At 50.9% G+C, this 18,764-nt stretch overlaps 1 protein-coding gene across 1 annotated transcript; it reads left to right on the top strand.

Moving 5' to 3' along the window:
* The first annotated feature begins 815 nt into the window (after positions 1-815).
* LOC129629308 (proteoglycan 3-like) lies at positions 816-4,274 on the top strand. The gene is made up of 5 exons (XM_055549298.1): positions 816-876; positions 1,311-1,609; positions 2,088-2,219; positions 3,348-3,459; positions 4,216-4,274. Exons 1-5 carry the CDS (start codon positions 816-818, stop codon positions 4,272-4,274), a joined length of 663 nt encoding a protein of 220 aa, XP_055405273.1.
* Positions 4,275-18,764: the final 14,490 nt, after the last annotated feature.

Raw genomic sequence — 18,764 nt, 5'->3', positions numbered from 1 at the left:
CAGGATCCTCCATGGCATTTGCTGGAAAACTGACCCAGGGAAGGCTGCTTCTGGGATTGAAGAGGATTGTTCAGACCTGGACCCTTTAGGGGCACTGATAAAAATTCAGTCTGGACAGTAGTCATGGGGGCTTCTGGAGCCTACTAAGATGTTAAGCCATCTATGTCCAAACAGGAGGCAGGTCCCTGACATCCCAGCAGAGAGCACAGCCCAGGGGTGGGAGGACTGAGCCAACCTCTTATCAGCCCCGCTGTCCAACCCCCGAGCCTGGGGCAATCCTCCTGGCCTCTTCCCATTTCCCCAAAGCCTGGTATAAGGGCAGCTTCTGTGCACCAACAGCCAGAGGCTGAGAGCAGAGGCTTCAGACTCTCAGGAGGTAAGTGCTCCCTCAGTCCCCCGGGAGGACAGGTTCAGGGCTGGGAAGAACCCAGGCTTTATATGGGAACCACCAGGGACTCCGGTCCTGTGCACCATAATGACCCCTGTCCTCCCCTTCTTCCCCAGTGTGTCTGACTCTGGCCCTGAAGGTGAGCACACCTGTGCCTGCAGAAGAGCCAGTCTGAGCTGAGTGCTGGCCCAGGGAGCAGTGACGCGCTCTCAGGAAGAGGGACTTGAGCTGACAACCCCCTGCTCTTCCCCTGATCCTCCAGCTCGGGGTCTGTTCGCTGGGAGAGAAGGAAGCTCTCTACTTTGCCCTTTAATCTACCAGTTGAGCAGACCCTGCCTCTCCACTGTGTTCCAGGGGCCGTGCAGACACAAGGGAAGTCCCCAGGAGGGAACGTGGAGCTGTGTGTCTGTCACAAGCCTGCAGGGACATGAAAGGCTGCCTGCTCCTGCCCCTTCTGCTGCTGGGGACAGTTTCTGCTCTCTATCTGGGTGAGTGCTCCCCTTCCCTTCTCATCCATCTTCCTCTCGTCTTTCCTGCGTTGTTTTTTGCTCTGGTGAGTCCAGGGCCACAGGCCCCTGTTCAGTCGCCCCAGCCCCTCTCTAGTTAGATTTCTCCTGGACCCAGAGCTGTGACCTGAACTTTCCCCCAGGGCTCCTCTGCAAGGAAAAACATCCCCGTGAAGATGAGGGCTCCTCACATCTCTCACCCCCAAATTACCCGCACGTGGTGTCAGCTGGGATCAGGTTCTCATGCATTTGTGTGTGTGATGCAAGAATTCTGGCTCATCCAACCCCCAAGGGATCCCTCCCGTCTTTGGTTCCTGATGGGGTCCCTAGGAAGACTGGGTGGAGCCATCAGAGCTGGCCGTGGTCCTGGAGGAAGGTGGTACCTGGTCTGATGGCGGGTTGTTTCTTCTTTGCAGAGAAGGATGCCCCCCATGTGGGCAGTCCGGAGACACAGGCAGACCTGAGCCAGGATCCTGAAGGCCCAGGGGGGCAGGAAGGAGAGGTGGCCCAGAGTGGTGAGGTGGTGGAGTCGGGGGGAGAGGAGGCCGAGGACGCCCACGACGATGAGGGGGACTCACAGTCAGACCCAGATGACTTAGATGAGGACGTGCAGTGCCCCAAGGAAGAGGAGACAGTGCAACTTCCGGGCAGTCCTGAGTGCAAGACCTGCCGCTACACGCTGGTGCGGACCCCAAAGAAGTTTAAGAAAGCTCAGGTATATGGCAGCGAGGCTGCTACGAGGGACCAGGGATGGAGAGATAGGGTTGGATTCAATGTTCTGTTTCTTCTTATTTAGACTAATGGTTCTCTTAGCCTAATATGCATCAGAAAAGAAAGTGAAAGAAAGAAAGTGAAGTTGCTCAGTCGTATCTGATTCTTTACGACCCCATGAGTGTAGCCTACCAGGGTCATCTGTCCATGGGATTTTCCAGGCAAGAATACTGGAGTGGGTTGACACTTCCTTCTGTAGGGGAACTTCCTAACTCTGGGATCAAACCCAGGTCCATCATTGCAGGTGGATTCTTTACCAGCTGAGCCACCAGGGAAGCCCAAATAAAGGCACAAGAGATGGGATTCAGGGGAGCAGTAGATACCTGATTTCTGATTTGCAAATGGATGTGGGGTCTGTCCTGGAGACTCAGGAACTTAACATGAAAACAGTGAATTTTCTCTCCCCACTGTTCTCTCTGCAGAGAGCCTGCAGGAAGTGCTACCGAGGCAACCTCGCCTCCATCCACAGTTTGAAATTCAACCGTCACGTTCAGAGCTTGGCCACGAAGATCAATGAAGCAGAGGTTTGGATCGGAGGCTTCATCAGAGGTTGGGTAAGTGAGGTGCCAGTGTCCAGAGAGAGGAAGCTCTTTCTTTCTGTCCTTTATAAAAAGGTTGGTTTAATACTGGGAAGTCAATCCTGTATCTTTTAAAAGCCTTTTTCCTGTATTCATATTTGCCTGCACACGGGCTTTCTCTAGGTGTGGCTGGGGCACCCTCTGGCTGTGGGGCATGGGTTTCTTATTGAGGTGGCTTTGCTTTTGGGGCGCACAGAATCGAGAGCCCCACTCGGCGGTGGGAGCACAAGTGGGGGCTGTGTGGCACGTGGGGTCTTCCAGGACCAGGGAGCAAACCCACGGCCCCCGCAAGGGCAGGCAGCTTCCTCACCCCTGGATCACCAGGGAAGGCCCGGGGCGGGGGTGTTTCGGAGTGCCTCAAGGCTCCACCTGCCCCCGTCGAGCCTCACCCTGGCCCCGGAAGCTGGCTTGTGCTGACGTAGGAGACGTGATGAGTGAGCGCTTCTCCTCCTCACCCGTGTTCAGTGGCTTCACGCTTGCAGCTTGAAATCTGCCCCGGTGGGTGCGTTTGCACAGAGAAATGGACAGTTATCATAAACAGGGTTCTTTCTTTCCTCTGCCTCACACTTTCCACCAAAGCTGGCTGTGAAATGTCTATCAGTCCGTCCCTGGAGTCAGGAGACAAGAGTTCATACCCAGCTCTGTGCATGACTGGCTGAATGCCTGCCTCCCTATGTCGGTGTCCTCCTCTGTGAGGGTCCTTCCCTCAGAGTGACCCTGGGGCGGTGCCTGAGTAAGTGCTGTCAGCTGTGGTCCTGGGACCAGAGTATCAACATCACCCCGCAGCTTGTTGAAATACAGGATCCTGGGCCACACCCCAGACCTCCCGAATCAGAATCCACATTTCCACCAGATCGCCAGGAGATGTGTCTGCTCAGTGAAGTTTGAGAAGCCTGCTCGGCGTGGCAGCTGGAAGCGATGTTTGCTCTTCCGTGTCATTACCTGTAAACCGCTGGGAGTGGGTCTGTATGGTGGGGTCCTAGCCAGGTGACACGGTGAGAGGAGATTATAGACATCCAGAAGGGATGCTCAGGGGACTTTCAAGAGCTCCAGCATCTGTCTTCCTGGACCTCTGCCCTCTGACCCAGCCTCTCTCTTCTCTAGTGCCTGTGGAGAACATATCGCTGGACTGATGGGAGTTCTTGGAATTTTACATACTGGGCCAGGTGGCAACCTACATTTGGGAGAGGCCGCTGTGTGGCCCTGAGCACCAGAGGTGAGGGGGCCAGGTGCCCGGACAAGGTAGGGGTGAGGACTCGCACACACGCCCCTGTGAGCTGCACAGACATGCTTCCCCTCACACAGCCTCCCCCACTAGAGAACCGCACCCTGTGTGTGAGCAGGGCTGAGGTGCAGGGATCCTCAGAGCCACAGTGAGGGGTCCTGGACAGGGCTGGGGACTCTGTGTCCTCCAGACTCAGCAAGGCTCCTTCCCTTCCTATGACGGGACAGTGACAAGAAGAGAGTGTGGGACAGATGGGAGGGACACTCGGGAATGTGAGGTGTGGCCGAGGGACACAGGAAAGATGTGGGAACTAGGGCCAGCTGACAGATGATTCCCCAGCTCCCAACAGCACAGCTGTCTGACGTGTGGGAGTTTAGAACAGGGGCGAAGACCACACGGGCTGCAGTCAGATGGCCGAGGTCCACATCTGGCTCCATTCACTGCTTGTCTGCTGAGATCAGGGCAGGTTATCACTCCCCTGAGCCTCAGTTTCCCCATCTGTGAAGTGGGAGTGCTGGCAGCCCTGACCTCCTGGTGTCACTGTGAGGATGGAAGGACAATCCTTAGGAAGCCCTTAGCACACTGTCTCTGCAAGAGAAGAGATCAGTGATCGTGGCTAGCTGGGACATTGGGAGACATATGGCCCTTGGCTTGGCCTGCAAAGGTCAGCTGAGAGGTGCCTGGCCGGGCACTGGGGACACAGGCCACACTCAGGTGGACTGACAGAACTGTGCTCTCTGCCTGCAGGGGGTCACTGGCGACGAGCTTCATGCAAAAGGCGGCTGCCCTTCATTTGCTCCTTCTAAGCCGGAGGCCGGAGACCCTGCCCCTGCCCCCTGGCCCCCCTGCCTGCCCCGTCTCACCCCTGCCCCCTGCCCCCCTGCCTCTCCGCATCATAAAGCCACATTCTCACAGCATCTCCTGACTGTTGTCTCCTCACTGCCCACTTTGGAGGAGTCGTCTGGGTTGGAGAATCCTGGAAGCTCTCATCTGCCTTTGCTGGGAAAGATTGAGGGCAGGCGGAGAAGGGGGTGACAGAGGATGACATGGTTGGATGGCATCACCGACTCAATGGACATGGGTTTGGGTGGACTCCTGGAGTTGGTGATGGACAGGGAGGCCTGGCGTGCTGCAGTCCATGGGTTCGCAAAGAGTCAGACACGACTGAGCCACTGAACTGAACTGTTGTTCCATGTCCAGTTCTAACTGTTGCTTCCTGACCTGCTTTCAGATTTCTCATGAGGCAGGTCAGGTGGTCTGATATTCCCCTCACTTTAAGAATTTCCCAGTTTACTGTGATCCATGCAGTCAAGGCTGTAGCGTAGTCAATGAGGCAGAAGTACATTTTTTTTCCTGGAATTCCCTTGCTTTCTCTACGATGCAACGGATGTTGGCAATTTGATCTCTGGCTCCTCTGCCTTTTCTGAGTCCAACTTATGCACTTGGAAGTTCTCGGTTCATGTACTGCTGAAGCCTAGCTTGAAGGCTTTTGTGCATTACCTTGCCAGTATATGAAATGAGCATAATTGTATGGTTTGAATATTCTTTGGCATTGTCTTCCTTTGGGACTGGAATGAAAACTGACCTTTTCCAGTCCTGCGGGCCCTGCTGAGTTTTCCAAATGTGCTGGTATATTGAGTGAAGCACTTTAATTTTATGCAGCTCAACTGGAATTCTATCACCTCCACTAGCTTTGTTGGTAGTGATGCTTCCTAAGGCCCACTTGACTTCACACTCCAGGATGTCTGGCTCTAGTGTTGTGATTATTCGGCCCATTAAGATCTTTTTGTATAGTTCTGTGTATTCTTGCCACCTCTTAATAATCCTCTTCTGCTAGGTCCTTGCTGTTTCTGTCCTTTATTGTGCCCATCTTTACATGGAATGATCCCTTGGTGTCTCCAATTTTCTTGAGGAGAACTCTAGTCTTTCCCATTCTGTTATTTTCCTCTATTTCTTTGCACTCATCCTTGAGGAAGGCCTTCTTCTCTCCCCTTGCTGTTCTCTGGAACTCTGCATTCAGTTGGGGATATCTTCCCCTTTCTCCTTTCCCTCCTGCTTCTCTTCTTTTCACAGCTATTTGTAAAGCCTCTTCAGGCAACCACTTTGCTGTCGTGAATGTCTGTTTCTTTGTGATGGTTTTGGTCACTGCCTCCTGTCCAACGTTACGAACTTCTGTTTATAGTTCTTCAGGCACTCTGTGTGCCAGACAGAATCCCTTGAATCTATTTGTCACCTCCACTGTATAATCATAAGGGATTTGGTTTAGGTCATACCTGAATGGTCTAGTCGCTTTCCCTACTTTCCTCAATTTAAGTCTGAATTTAGCAATAAGGAGCTCGTGATCTGAGCCACAGTCAGTTCCAAGTCTTGCTTTCTGCTGACTGTATAGAGCTTCTCCATCTTCAGCTGCAGAGAATACAATCAGTCTGATTTCGGTATTGACCATCTGGTGATGTCCATGTGTAGAGTCTTCTCTTGTGTTGTTGGAAGAGGGTGTTTGCTATGACCAGTGCATTCTCTTGGCAAACTCTGTTAGCCTTTGCCCTGTTTCATTCTATACATCAAGGCCAAATTTACCTGTTACTCCAGGTATCTCTTGACTTTCTACTTTTGTGTTCCAATCCCTTATGACAAAAAGGATGTCTTTTTTTGTGTGTTAGTCCTAGAAATTCTTGTAGGACTTCACAGAAAACAATTGGATTAAAAATATATTGAGCGTGGCCATGCCTTTCAGAGCAAGACCGAGTGTTTCCCACAGCCCGTCTCTCCCGTCAGGATGGTTGCACAAGCCTCTTATCCTTATCTGACAGATGGCAGACAGAAGAAGGGAGAACTACAAACCCAAAGACTCCAGAATGAAAACTCCAATCACAGAATGCTAAGCCAAATGATCACATGGACCACAGCCTTGTCTAACTCAATGAAGCTCTGAGCCATGCCGTGTAGGGCCACCCAACACGGACGGGCCATGGCGGAGAGTTCTGACAAAACGTGGTCCACTGGAGAAGGGATGGCAGGCCACTCCGGTATTGCTGCCTTGAGAACCCTGTGAACTGTATGAAAAGGCAAAAGGATGGGACACCGGAAGAGCCCCCAGGTTGGAAGGTGCCCCGTATGTTACTGGGGAGTAGTTCAGAAAGAAGGAAGAGGCTGGGCCCATGTGGAAACACAGCTCAGTTGTGAATGTGTCTGGTGGTGAAGGTAAAGTCTGGTGCTGTAAAGAACAATATTGCAGAGGAACCTGGGATGTTAGGTCCACGAAGAAAGGTAAATTGGATGTTGTCAAACAGGAGATGTTAAGAGTGAACACTGATATTTTTGGAATCCCTGAACTAAATTGGACTGGAATGGGCGGCTTTGATTCAGAATTTAATTCAGCCACCTGGCGGTGAGTCCAAGGCCCAGCTCTCTGCGAGACGGCTCCCCGACCATATCCTCATGGGAGGCTGTCCTCCTCGCTGCCCTCCATCCTGCATCCCCTCTCTTGTCCCCAGCCTCCGTCCCCTCCCTGGAGGGGCCACAGTCTCAGCAGGGAGGTGCCTCACTCCCCAAGGGGCTCGGGGCCCAAGTCAGGCCGTGTGCAGCCAGGTGGCTCCAGGGCTGGCTCTCCAGCCCCGGGTCTCCCGGCTTCTTCCATCTTCTCGGTCTGGGGATCACTGAGACAGAACAGTGTTCCTGCTTTTAGCTTCATCCCAGGCTGGGCTCCAGGAAGGATCAGAGCTTGAAGAAGTGGGAAGCTGAGACTGCAAACTGGGTTCAGAGGGCAGAGAGCCCTGGGTCATGAGAGAGGGAGTGAGAGAGACTTCCTGGGGGTGTGGCTCTCCGTGGGGCCCGGGGAGCATGCTCAAGGATGTCTGGGGCACACGTGTACACGGGTGTGTAGGTGTTTTCATGTGTGCATGAGTCAGTCTTCAGACACCTGTGTATATCTATGCATATGTGAATCTGTGTTTGTAAATATGCATAAATCTGTGTGAGTCAGAGTGTATTTGTGTGTTGCTTGTGTGCACATTTTCTACATCTCTATGGAGATGCTTGTATGCCTGTGTACATCCTTGAGTGTGTGTATCTACTTATGCTTTCTCTTTCTCCACCTCACTCTCAAGGTCACCGAAAGGTGTGGCTCTTGTGTGTGTGTGTCCAGTTGCGTTCTCCATTGCAGGACAAATCCCAGGTGAAATTCTCTCTACTTCTGGGTCTTCTACTTGGGACAACTTCAGCTTTTCATCTGCGTCAGTCTCCTTGGCCTTTAGCCTTTCTGTCTTGACTCCTTTCTACAGTTTCTGGGATCAGAGTCGCAGAGCCACCTTCCTCCCTGGCCACCCCCTGTTTCAGGATCTCTGCTTGTAAAGGAGCAGGGACTCTAGAGCGGGACTTGCAGGGATGGCTGAGGCTCCTGCGAGCCTGCAGTCTTGCCCTACTGTGACATTCTCAATGCTGTCCTTTCTGCAAGATGCAAATGATGATCGAAGGATTGCTTCTTTTGCCGGGAGCTCACTGAGTGTTCTGGGCTAGGCATTTTCTGTGCATTATGTCCTTCAATCCTCATAATGACCCCATGAGGTATGTGAGTGGTGCATTCGTATCTCAAACGAAGAAAGATGGAACCAGTACCAACCCCTCAACTGCCTGACCCTAAGTTCATACTCTTAACCACCAGGACCTCATGCAGGAGCCTGGGTTCTCCTGGGGTGAGTGTGTGCAGTGGGGGTGGTGAGCTCCATTCAGCCAGATCAGTCGCTCAGTCGTGTCCAACACTTTGCGACCTCCTGGACTGCAACACACTAGGCTTCCCTGTCCATCACCAACTCCCAGAGCTTGCTCAAACTCATGCCCATTGAGTCGATGATGCCATCCAACCATCTCACCCTCTGTCGTCCCCTTCTCTTCCTGCCTTCAATCTTTCCCAGCATCAGGATCTTTCAAGTGAGTCATCTCTTCACATAAGGTGGCCAAAGTATTGGCGTTTCAGCTTCATCATCAGTCCTTCCAATGAATGCCCAGGTCTGATCTCCTTTAGGATGGACTGATTGGATCTCCTTGCAGTGCAAAAGACTCTGAAGAGTCTTCTCCAACAACACAGTTCAAAAGCATCAATTCTTCGGCACTCAGCTTTCATTAGAGTCCAACTCTGGCATCCATACATGACTATTGGAAAAAACATAGTCTTGACTAGATGGACCTTTGTTGGAAAAGTAATATCTCTGCTTTTTAGTAAGCTGTCTAGGTTGGTTATAACTTTTCTTCCAAGGAGCAAGCATCTTTTAATTTCATGGCTGCAGTCACCATCTGCAGTGATTTTGGAGCCCCCCTCAAATAAAGTCTGTCACTGTTTCCCCATCTATTTGCCATGAAGTGATGGGACCAGATGCCATGATCTTGGTTTTCTGAATGTTGAGCTTTAAGCCAACTTTTTCACTCTCCTCTTTCACTTTCATCAAGAGGCTATTTAGTTCTTCTTCGCTTTCTGCCATAAACATGGTGTCAACTCATATCTGAGATTATTGATATTTCCCCCGGGCAATCTTGATTCCAGCTTGTGTTTCTTCCAGCCCAGCGTTTCTCGTGATGTACTCTGCATATAATTTAAGTAAGCAGGATGACAATATACAGCCTTGACGTATTCCTTTCCCTATTTGAAACCAGTCTGTTGTTCCATGTCCAGTTCTAACTGTTGGTTCCTGACCTGCATACAGACTTCTCAAGAGGCAGGTCAGGTGGTCAGGTATTCCCATCTCTTGAAGAGTCTTCCACAGTTTGTTGTGACCCACACAGTCAAAAGTTTGGCATAGTCAATAAAGCAGAGGTAGATGTTTTTCTGCAACTCTCTTGCTTTTTTGATGATCCAGAGGATGTTGTCAATGTGATCTGTGGTTCCTCTGCCTTTTCTAAATCCAGCTTGAACATTTGGAAGTTCACGGTTCCTGGAGAATTTTGAGCATTACTTTACTAGCATGTGAGATGAGTGCAATTGTGCCGTAGTTTGAGCATTCTTTGGCATTGCCTTTCTTTGGGATTGGAATGAAAACTGACCTTTTCTGGTCCTGTGGCCCCTGCTGAGTTTTCCAAACTTGCTGGCATATTGAGTGAAGCACTTTCACAGCATCATTTTTTTGGATTTGAAAGAGCTCCACTGGAATTCTATCACCTCCACTAGCTTTGTTCGTAGTGATGCTTCCTAAGGTCCACTTGACTTCACATTCCAGGATGTCTGGCTCTAGGTGAGTGATCACACCATCGTGATTATCTGGGTCATGATGATCTTTTTTGTACAGTTCTTCTGCGTATTCTTGCCACCTCTTCTTAATATCTTCTGCCTCTGTTAGGTCCATATGGTTTCTGTCCTTTATCGAGCCCATCTTTGCATGAAATGTTCCCTCGGTATCTCCAATTTTCTTGAAGAGATCTCTAGTCTTTCCCATTCTGTTGTTTTCCTCTATTTCTTTGCACTGATCACTGAGGAAAGCCTTCTTAGCTCTAGTTGCTATTCACTGGAACTCTGCATTCCAATAAGTATATCTTTCCTTTTCTCCTTTGCGTTTCACTTCCCTTTTCACAGCTCTTTGTAAGGCCTCCTCAGACAGCCATTTTGCCTTTTTGCATTTCTTTTTCTTGGGGATGGTCTTGATCCCTGTCTCCTGTACAATGTCACGAACCTCTGTCCATAGTTCTTCAGGCACTCTATTTATCAGATCCAATCCCTTGATTCTATTTCTCACTTCCACTGTATAATCATTAGGGATTTGATTTAGGTCATACCTGAATGGTCTAGTAGTTTTCCCTACTTTCTTCAGTTTAAATCTGAATTTGGCAATAAGGAGTTCATGAACTGAACCACAGTCAGCTCCCAGTCTTGTTTTTGCTGACTGTATAGAGCTTCTCCATCTTTGGCTGCAAAGAACATAGTTTTTGGCAAAACTCAATTAGCCTTTGTCCTGCTTCATTCTGTACTTCAGGGCCAAATTTGCCTGTTACTCCAGGAGTTTCTTGACTTCTTACTTTTGCATTCCAGTCGCCTATAATGAAAACGACATCTGTTTTGGGTGTTAGTTTTAAAAGGTCTTAAAGGTGTTCATAGAACCATTCAACTTCAGCTTCTTCAGCATTACTGATCGGGACATAGACTTGGATTACCGTGATATTGAATGGTTTGACTTGGAAAGGAACAGAGATCATTCTGAAATCTCGTTTTTGAGATTGCATCCAGGTACTGCATTTGGGACTCTTTTGTTGACTATGATGGGTACTCCATTTATTCTAATGGATTCTCGCCCACAGTAGTAGATATAATGGTCATCTGAGTAAATTCACCCATTCCAGTCCATTTTAGTTCACTGATTTCTAAAATGTCAATGTTCACTCTTGCCATCTTCTGTTTGACCACTTCGAATTTGCCTTGATTCATGGACCTAACATTCCAGGTTCCTATGCATTGCTGCTCTTTATAGCATCGGACCTTCCTTCCATCAGCAGTCACATCCGCCACTGGTAGCACCTGCAAAGCACGTGCCCAGTAATGGGGTGTCCTATGGAAACAACACGTGGGCCCCTTCCTCTCTCTCTAAGAAGGCCCCATGGACCCCACACTACAGTCTCCTTCAGAGTGATAACTTCTAGTCCTTTTTATGGAACACAGTAGGGTGGGGAGACATGATCTTTACAAGGCAGAAAGCTCTTGGGTGGGGCTAAGCAGAGAAGATCAGTGTCTGGAAGGAAAAGAAATCTGTTTCAGGAACACACTTTTATTGCTGGGGGTGGGAGGGCCCAGGTGGAGGCTGCCCAGATGATCCACCTTGGTAGAAAGAGGGGAACAGGAGGCTGAGCCTCAGTGAGTGACTGCAGGGTGTCCTGTGAAGACACAGAGGGAAGTGTTCTCAGCCTCTTGTTCCCCTGACTCAGCCCCAGGAGGGTCTTTCCCTCCCCACCCCACACCACAGTGGAGATGAGTCTAGAGATCCAGAAAGGCCCCTCTCCAGAGGATGGGCTTTTCGTAGAGCCCCTCCTCCAGGCTTGCTGTCGGTCACCCCTCTCCCACCTCCCATCAGGTGCCCAGGGCCACACATCCAGCCGCTGCCCCCGGGATGGCCGGCCGCCCGGGACGCAAATTCCAGGCACTGATGGCAAGCTAGTGAAGGGTATCCAGCGACCCCTGAGGAGGCGGGAGGGAAGGAGAGGGGCTGCGGCCTGGGGTGAAGGGAAGCAGGTGGGCAGCGCTGGCCTGTCCCTGCCTGCTGCTGCTGCTGCCTGCCCGGCATCGACCCTTAAAGAGGGGCTGGACGATGCTGGACACCTGCTGGCCAGCTGAAGTGGAGACCCACAGCGATGGTCACCCTCACATTCTCTGCATCCCAGGGACACACGCATCCCTCTGGCTCTGACAAGAGGAGGGCAGGCGTGGCCACCCCATCCTACGGATGAGGAGTCAGGCTCATCTTCCTGCCCAGGTCGTACAGTCAGAGACCGAGCGGAACTTCCAGACACATATCCTGATCCTAAACCTTTGGCGGGACTTCCCTGGTCCCGTCTCCAGTCTTCAAGTTGGACTCTCACCGCACTGTACTTGCATCTCCATGTCTGAGGGCTTTTTCTCCCATAAACGGCTATTGCCTTAGTGTGCCTGGATATTAACAAGTCCCTGGGAACAGTCCACAGCTCCCAGGAGTGAGTGTGTGAGAACTGCAGTCCTTTGCCCCCTCGAGTGGAAAATTCTGGGGCATGTATTGGGCACCGCTTCCCGGGGTTTCCCAGCAGGATCAACTTGCACTCATCCACTGAGGAAGCTGGCTTTATCACACACAGTGTATTGGCTGCCTTCTCTTTCCCGTGTGAACCCTCCTCTGAGATCCAGCACCTCCCAAATACTCTACTTGCTCAAATCCTGTTTCAGGGTCTGTATCTGGACTCAGCATAAGTCAAACTGCTATTAAAATATGTACAACTCTGCGTGAGATCTCAGAATATGATAAGACACAGCTTCGGGAACATAAGGATGATTGCAATACAAGCACAAAGTGAAATTTGCTCAACTGTGTTCAGTTATTTGCAACCCCATGGACTGAAGCCTGCCAGGCTCCTCTGTCCATGGAATTCTCCAGGCAAGAATAGTGGAGTGGGTTGTCATTTCCTTCTCCCAGGAACACAAAAGAATCTGCTTCTTGTTTCTGCTTATTGTGCATCTGTAAAGCACCCCAGCTGTCGCGAGTGCAGGCATGTGTGCTAAGGCACTTCCGTCATATCCAACTCTCTGTGACCTCATGGACTGCAGCTGGTCAGGCTCCTCCATCCATGGGATTCTCTAGGCAGGAATACTGGTCTGGGTTGACATGCGCTCCTCCAGGGGATCTTCCCAACCCAGTAATTGAACTCATGTCTCTTATGTCACCTGCCTTTTCAGGCGGCTTAGTTACCACTCGTGCTCCCCGGGAAGCCCCTAGCTGTGGCAGGCTACTTTGAGGATGGCCTTGTGTGATCAGTAACTATTGTCCCTTTGACAGAACCAGGTTAGAGAAGTGGTGACCTGGATTGTGCCCCAGGCTGACCATCGGAATGGGACCCACGGAGGGATGCAAGGATCTCCAGAGTGAGTCCTTTCAGTCAGCAGGATTTCATGGCTGGAAGTGTTGGCTGCTTCCTGGACATGATCACATGGGATACAACTTGGAGGGGAGGAAGGAGACCGTTCACTACCTTTTAAAAAAATCATTTGCATCTGGCAGTGCTGGTCTTCATTGCTGTGCGCAGGCTTTCTCTGGTTGCAACAAGTGAGGACTGCCCTCTAGTTGCACCCCAGGGGCTCAGTTGCCCCGCGACACCTGGCATCTTCCCAGACCAGGGACTGAACCAGTGTCCCTTGCCTTGCAAGGTGGACTCGTAACCACTGGACCATCAGGGAAGCCCCGAGTCCTCTACTCTTGTGTTCCCCTTGGGGCACAGGATTCCAACCTCACTGGGCCCAAGGGAGTCCCAGTCGGATGTGAGGAAGGAGGGCGTCCTGAACCCTCTGCTGGGGCTGCGGTGAGAAAGTAAGGCGTCAGTGCCGTGAAACGCTTTTCTCCAGAACTGCTGAAGTTCACAGAAATATAAAAGGTCCAACAGTCTTAGAGGCAAAGGAAAAACCTCACTTAAAAATTATTTCATTATTTGTGCATTTGATTTGGTTGTGTTGGGTCTTCTTTGGAGTTCAAAGGCTTCTCTAGCTATGGCCCCCGGTCTCTAGAGCTCAGGCACTCAGTAGCTGTGTCTCGCAGGCTCTGTTTGTGGCAGCAAGTGGGATCTAATTCCCTGACCAGGGATGGAACCCCGGCCCCTGATTTGGGAGCTTGGAGTCTCAGCCAATGGATCACCAGGGAAGTCCCACCCCTAGGCCTTAAGCAAATCAAGAACCTTAATGTTTTGAGTGTGGCCCCGATAGGAGAGGCTACTTACTCAAGTTTGCAGAGTGAGGTGAAAAATTAAGAAATCAAACTGAGGTCCACTGTACCTGCTGTTGTCTAGATTTCCATGACGGTGGTTTTCCGACACGACTCACGGGTTCAGCCCTGTGCCAGGGCAGAGCTTTCACTCCTGTCCTCGGGGATTTTGTGTTCTGGTGCGGGGAGGCGTTGCTTCTTTTTGTGCCAGAATTAATAATAAAGAGCAACAAAGTCCCTCGTTTATTAAGCATTAAATATGTGCTGGGCTCTGACTTTGTGCTCAGGGAGACCTCATCTTGTTCCTCACAAATCTCTTCTGTTGGTGGTGTGTTGGTGGCAGAGGTGTGACTTCTCTCTTTGGGGGGTTAAATCAACAAGGAGGCATCTGGGCTCCTGGAAAGATTCTGTGTCTTGACATGGGCTCCATCACATGGTAAATCTCCTCTGTGACAATTCCCCGAGCAGTCTACGATGCAGTGCAGGCGACAGGCTGCATCTTAAACATCCTTAAAATACATTTTAAATACAATAAGAGCACTGGCCTGATATCCCCACATATGGGCTTGCGTGTCACCTTTCCCCTCCAAAATGATGCTAACTAAGCTCTGGGCAGCTCAGCTGGTGTCTTTACAGCAGAGTCCCTGGAGTTCCTTACATCATCCTGAAATCCAGAGAGCGGGCCCTCAGCTGCCAGGAGCCAGTGTGAGGAACTCCGCCCATGGCAAAGGTCACGAGGAAGGAGGCTCGGCATACGCAAGGCGGGATCGAGCCTCAGGAGTCTCCCTGGATACTCTCGAGCATCTACCCCCAAAACCAGAGTTTGCCTACTTTACTGCTTTGTGCTCTCACCTACACCTCTGACTTTACAGGGGGCTGTCCCCCACCACCTGTCTCTGAAAAAGAGTTAACTTACAGCTGCAGTTAATAAAGTTCCTGGGCATGACAAGAGTGTTTCAACCTACCAACTCCTTTGGAAGTCCTCTAGCCTGCCTGAACAGGTTCTTCCGGCCACATGTGATTGTGCACAGACTCCCAACCGTGAGAGGCATGAGATGTTCTAAACTGTCTAAATACAGATTCCTTTGAGCAGTTAAAAGATTGATTAGAAATTGTATTGGTGAAGAGTTTTTCACTTTTTGGGCCAATGTTTGCTGCTAAGTTTCCATATCTCTTACCTACTGTGTCCCTGGGAGTGTATTGATTACTATAATTGGTGTATAGCAATGTAAGTAGTAGCTTTAATGTTTGTAACCTTGGACCCTTGAGTTAATTCTTTTCTTGTTATAGCCCACCATACCTTTGCCCTATAGGAATGCAACTTTATCTAATGCTTTTGGAGGGTGGCACCTGCCTTTAGAATCAACACCTTTAGAGAAAAATAAGTTTTCTGAAGAAAGGATCATAAAATGTTAACAGGCCTCCTGGCCAGAAGATGATGTAAATCACCTAAATTTTGCATATGATAAGTTTGCAGGAAGAAAGCCTGGCTTCGATAAGGATCAAGGACTGCTGTCGTTGCATGACTCTACCCCTTCCCCCATTATCCTCTATGCACAACTTAAGGTATAAAAACTACTTTGGAAAATAAAGTGCGGGCCTTGTTCACCAAGGCTTGGTCTCCCCATGTCGTTCTTTCTCTCACCTTCTGGCTGAATTCCCATCTGGAGCGTGGAGGCTCATCAAGCCTACTAATTATGCCTGGGCTTCTAAGATCTGACCGGGGAGGCCTTAGTGTCTCCTCTCCTTCAGGAGAATGGGAGGATGCCTGCGGCCTACGCAGGTGACGCAAATTCCTTGTCTTGGAATTTTATTAGCTTTCCGCGTAAACCAAGTTATTCAGCCTCTTTTCTCCGCTGAATTTTCCTACTGAGCTATCCTTATTCTATTACTCTATATCTCTAATTAATATTTAATTAAAGCTATTGCATCCAGTTTGCTGACGCCGTCCCTGCTTCAAATTCCCTGGATCCACTGGGGCTGGAGCTGGCACTCAGCCAACTCTCGGTGCTTACTAGTTGACCAGGGGGGCAGCTGGGTCCTGGTTTCCTGACAAACGCTACCCCAAGCCCACATGCCTGGTACTGTCCTCAGAGCGTTACTGGAGTGGATCTCACTAGAGGTAGATCCTGTCATCAGCCTTGGTTTGTGGATGGGAATATTGAGACCCAAGTGGCTGCCTCTGGAGTGGCGATTGCATTCTACATCACAGCACACTGCCCTCTGCAAGATGTGGGGCTGACGGACCTCACACAAGGGGCAGAGCTGAAACCCCTACGAACAGAGATGCACGCGGTAAGCTCAAGAGGTGGGGTTTCACGGATGCTGAAAAGGTAGGCGCCATTACCTGAGGGGTAACAGTTGAGCGAATCAAAGATAGCAAGGTCATGGGAGTCACTCACTAGGGTCAGACATGCGTCTTCGAACTCGCCGTGTGGCCTTGGGCAAGTCACTTCCCCTCTCTGATGGAGCTGTCGACTAGAACGGCGGTACCTAAGGCCCTCAGGTGAAGGTAGAGATTAAGAAGGTAGGATAAGGATGCAAAAGCCTTAATGAAGCATGGCGTTGGGATGGTGTGGAGCTCCAGCCCCATGGTTAAGACCCTGAGCTTCCCCTGCAGGGCGTGCGGGTTCGGTACTTGCTTGGGGAACTAAGACTCCTCCTGCCTCGTGGCAAGGCCTAGAAAGCTCTTTCCCATTTCACATTGGGCAGGCGTCATCATGATGTCAAGGGAGTCCCTGAAGTCACTGGGGTGTCTTTGCTCTGGGTCAGCTTAGGGGAGGGGCCGGCCAGAGGGATGGGATTCCAGGGACAGGAGGCCAAGGGTAGGCAGGCGGATAAGGAGCCAGAAGGCCTGTCTCTGACTTGTTGTGTGGTCTTGGGCAACTTATTTCAGCTCTCTTATAGGCTGTTTCCTAATGTGTGAAACAGGGATGTTTACAAGAAACAGCGCTTGAAAAGCTTATCATGGCTTTGGTTTGCAACACCAGCTGAAGTTATTGGTCATCCCAACTGCTGTGTGGAATGGTGTCCTTGGCCTGGGCCCAGGACTGGGAGAATAATGGAGGAGTGCCTAGGCCTCCACTCCTCCAAGGGAAGTCTCCAGCTTGAAATCTGAAGACCAGGTTTTCCCTCTCTGGAACTGACCAATCCCCCCCAACCCCAAGTCAGGTAGATAAGCTGAGGGTCGGGTCCGTTGGCCCCGGGAGATAAGGGCTGAGACCGTTACTCTGTAATCAGCCCAGAAGTGGCCTCTCAGACACTTCTCCATTTTCAGGGCCCTGGGGAGAGCAGAGGCCAGGCAAGAAAGCCTAGGTGACCCATCACTGGTGCCCTGAGCGCTGGGCTGGAATCGAAGGTACAAAAATACACTGCCCAGCTAGGCTACCTCAGAGCAGAGGCAACACCCTGACGGGTCCATGGGCTCTGGGCCATGACGTCTGGCAAAATCAAGCCTCAGCCCTTGCTGGCCTCTCCTTGGATTGCAGTGAATGTGGCTGGAACTTGATTGATGACTATCTTGACATTTGTTCATCATGGTACTTTTGCAGTGATTCTGACTTTTAAGAAAGATTGCATGAAATGTTTATTTATCGTGACTACTGAATTCTTTCGTGTCCCCTTGAACTCTGCAACTAAGCTGAGTGCCTCATTTGCTGCCTCTTGTGCCAACCGTGGGGGCTGGTGGATTGGAAGGGAAGCGTGGCCCACAGAGAATGGGAAGACTCAGTACGAACGTCTCCATCCAGCTGTTGCTTCCTTATGAGATCCGCCTCTAGGCTGGACAACAAGTCCTGAACTAGGTCAGTGACCCTGAGAGAGACAGTTTTGCTTTCTCGAGGACATTTGGAAATGTGTGGAGACGTATCAGAGTGACTTAACGGTGCTGAACTTTCTACAAAACATAGGAGAACCCCTCCGCCGACCCCCATCAAAGAATGATTTGACTGCCAACAATAATTGTGCAAAGGCTGAGAGCCTTGATCGAGAGCCACAGTGTAAAGGAAAGGGCATGCATTTTTCATCTTTAAGATGAGAAGGAGATGGAGAGAGAGGAGAGAGAGAAACAGGAAGAGAGTGAAGAAGGGAAAGAGGGGGAGAGACAGACACAGAGAGGGAGAGAAGGTTTTGAGCCCCAGAGGCTTAGTAATCCCAGCTCCCCCACTTCCCGCACAACCTTGGCAAGTCACCTGCCCTCTCTGAATCTTTCTTCACATCAGTGAAGTCAGGCTGATCGCATGTCCTCGTGGGACCGAGGTGAGGAAGGTGAGGATTCAGGGCTGTGACGCACATGAAGCATGCACACATGGCCCAACAAGAGCTCAGGAGGGCCGAGCCTCCCCTTAACCTCCCCCTAACCTCCCCCTCCTCCCCTGGTCTCCCTGCTCCCTGGGATCCTCCATGGCATTTGCTGGAAAACTGACCCAGGGAAGGCTGCTTCTGGGGCTGAAGAGGATTGTACAGACCTGGACTCTTTAGGGGCACTGATAAAAATTCAGTCTGGACAGTAGTCATGGGGGCTTCTGGAGCACACTAGGATGTTAGGCCATCTATGTCCAAACAGAGGCAGGTCCCTGACGTCCCAACAGAGTGCAGGGCCCAAGGGTGGGAGGACTGAGCCAACCTCTTATCAGCCCCACTGTCCAACCCCCAAGTCTGGGGCAATCCTCCTGGCCTCTTCCCATTTCCCCAAAGCCCGGTATAAGGGCTTTGTGCATCAACATCCAGAAGCTGGGAGCAGGGGCTTCAGACTCTCAAGAGGTAAGACTCCCTCAGCTTCCCCGGGAGGACAGGTCCAGGGCTGGGAAGAACCCGGGCTCTGTATGGGAACCACTGGGGACTCCGGTCCTGTGCACCATAATGACCCCTGTCCTCCCCTTCTTCCCC

The sequence above is a fragment of the Bubalus kerabau genome, chromosome 15, assembly GCF_029407905.1.
Source record: "Bubalus kerabau isolate K-KA32 ecotype Philippines breed swamp buffalo chromosome 15, PCC_UOA_SB_1v2, whole genome shotgun sequence".
In the NCBI taxonomy this organism is placed as follows: domain Eukaryota; kingdom Metazoa; phylum Chordata; class Mammalia; order Artiodactyla; family Bovidae; genus Bubalus; species Bubalus kerabau.
The sequence above is the reverse complement of the archived record's forward strand: the minus strand, read 5'-3'. Positions and strand labels throughout refer to the sequence as shown.

What these genes read in the sequence shown, in the direction of transcription:
- LOC129629308 (XM_055549298.1), top strand. Translation starts at nt 816, where the DNA reads ATGAAAGGCTGCCTGCTCCTGCCCCTTCTGCTGCTGGGGACAGTTTCT. An exon ending in GAGGCTTCATCAGAGGTTGG is followed by an intron (nt 2,220 to 3,347) that starts GTAAGTGAGGTG and finishes TCTCTTCTCTAG; the next exon opens with TGCCTGTGGAGAACATATCG. An exon ending in TGTGGCCCTGAGCACCAGAG is followed by an intron (nt 3,460 to 4,215) that starts GTGAGGGGGCCA and finishes CTCTGCCTGCAG; the next exon opens with GGGGTCACTGGCGACGAGCT.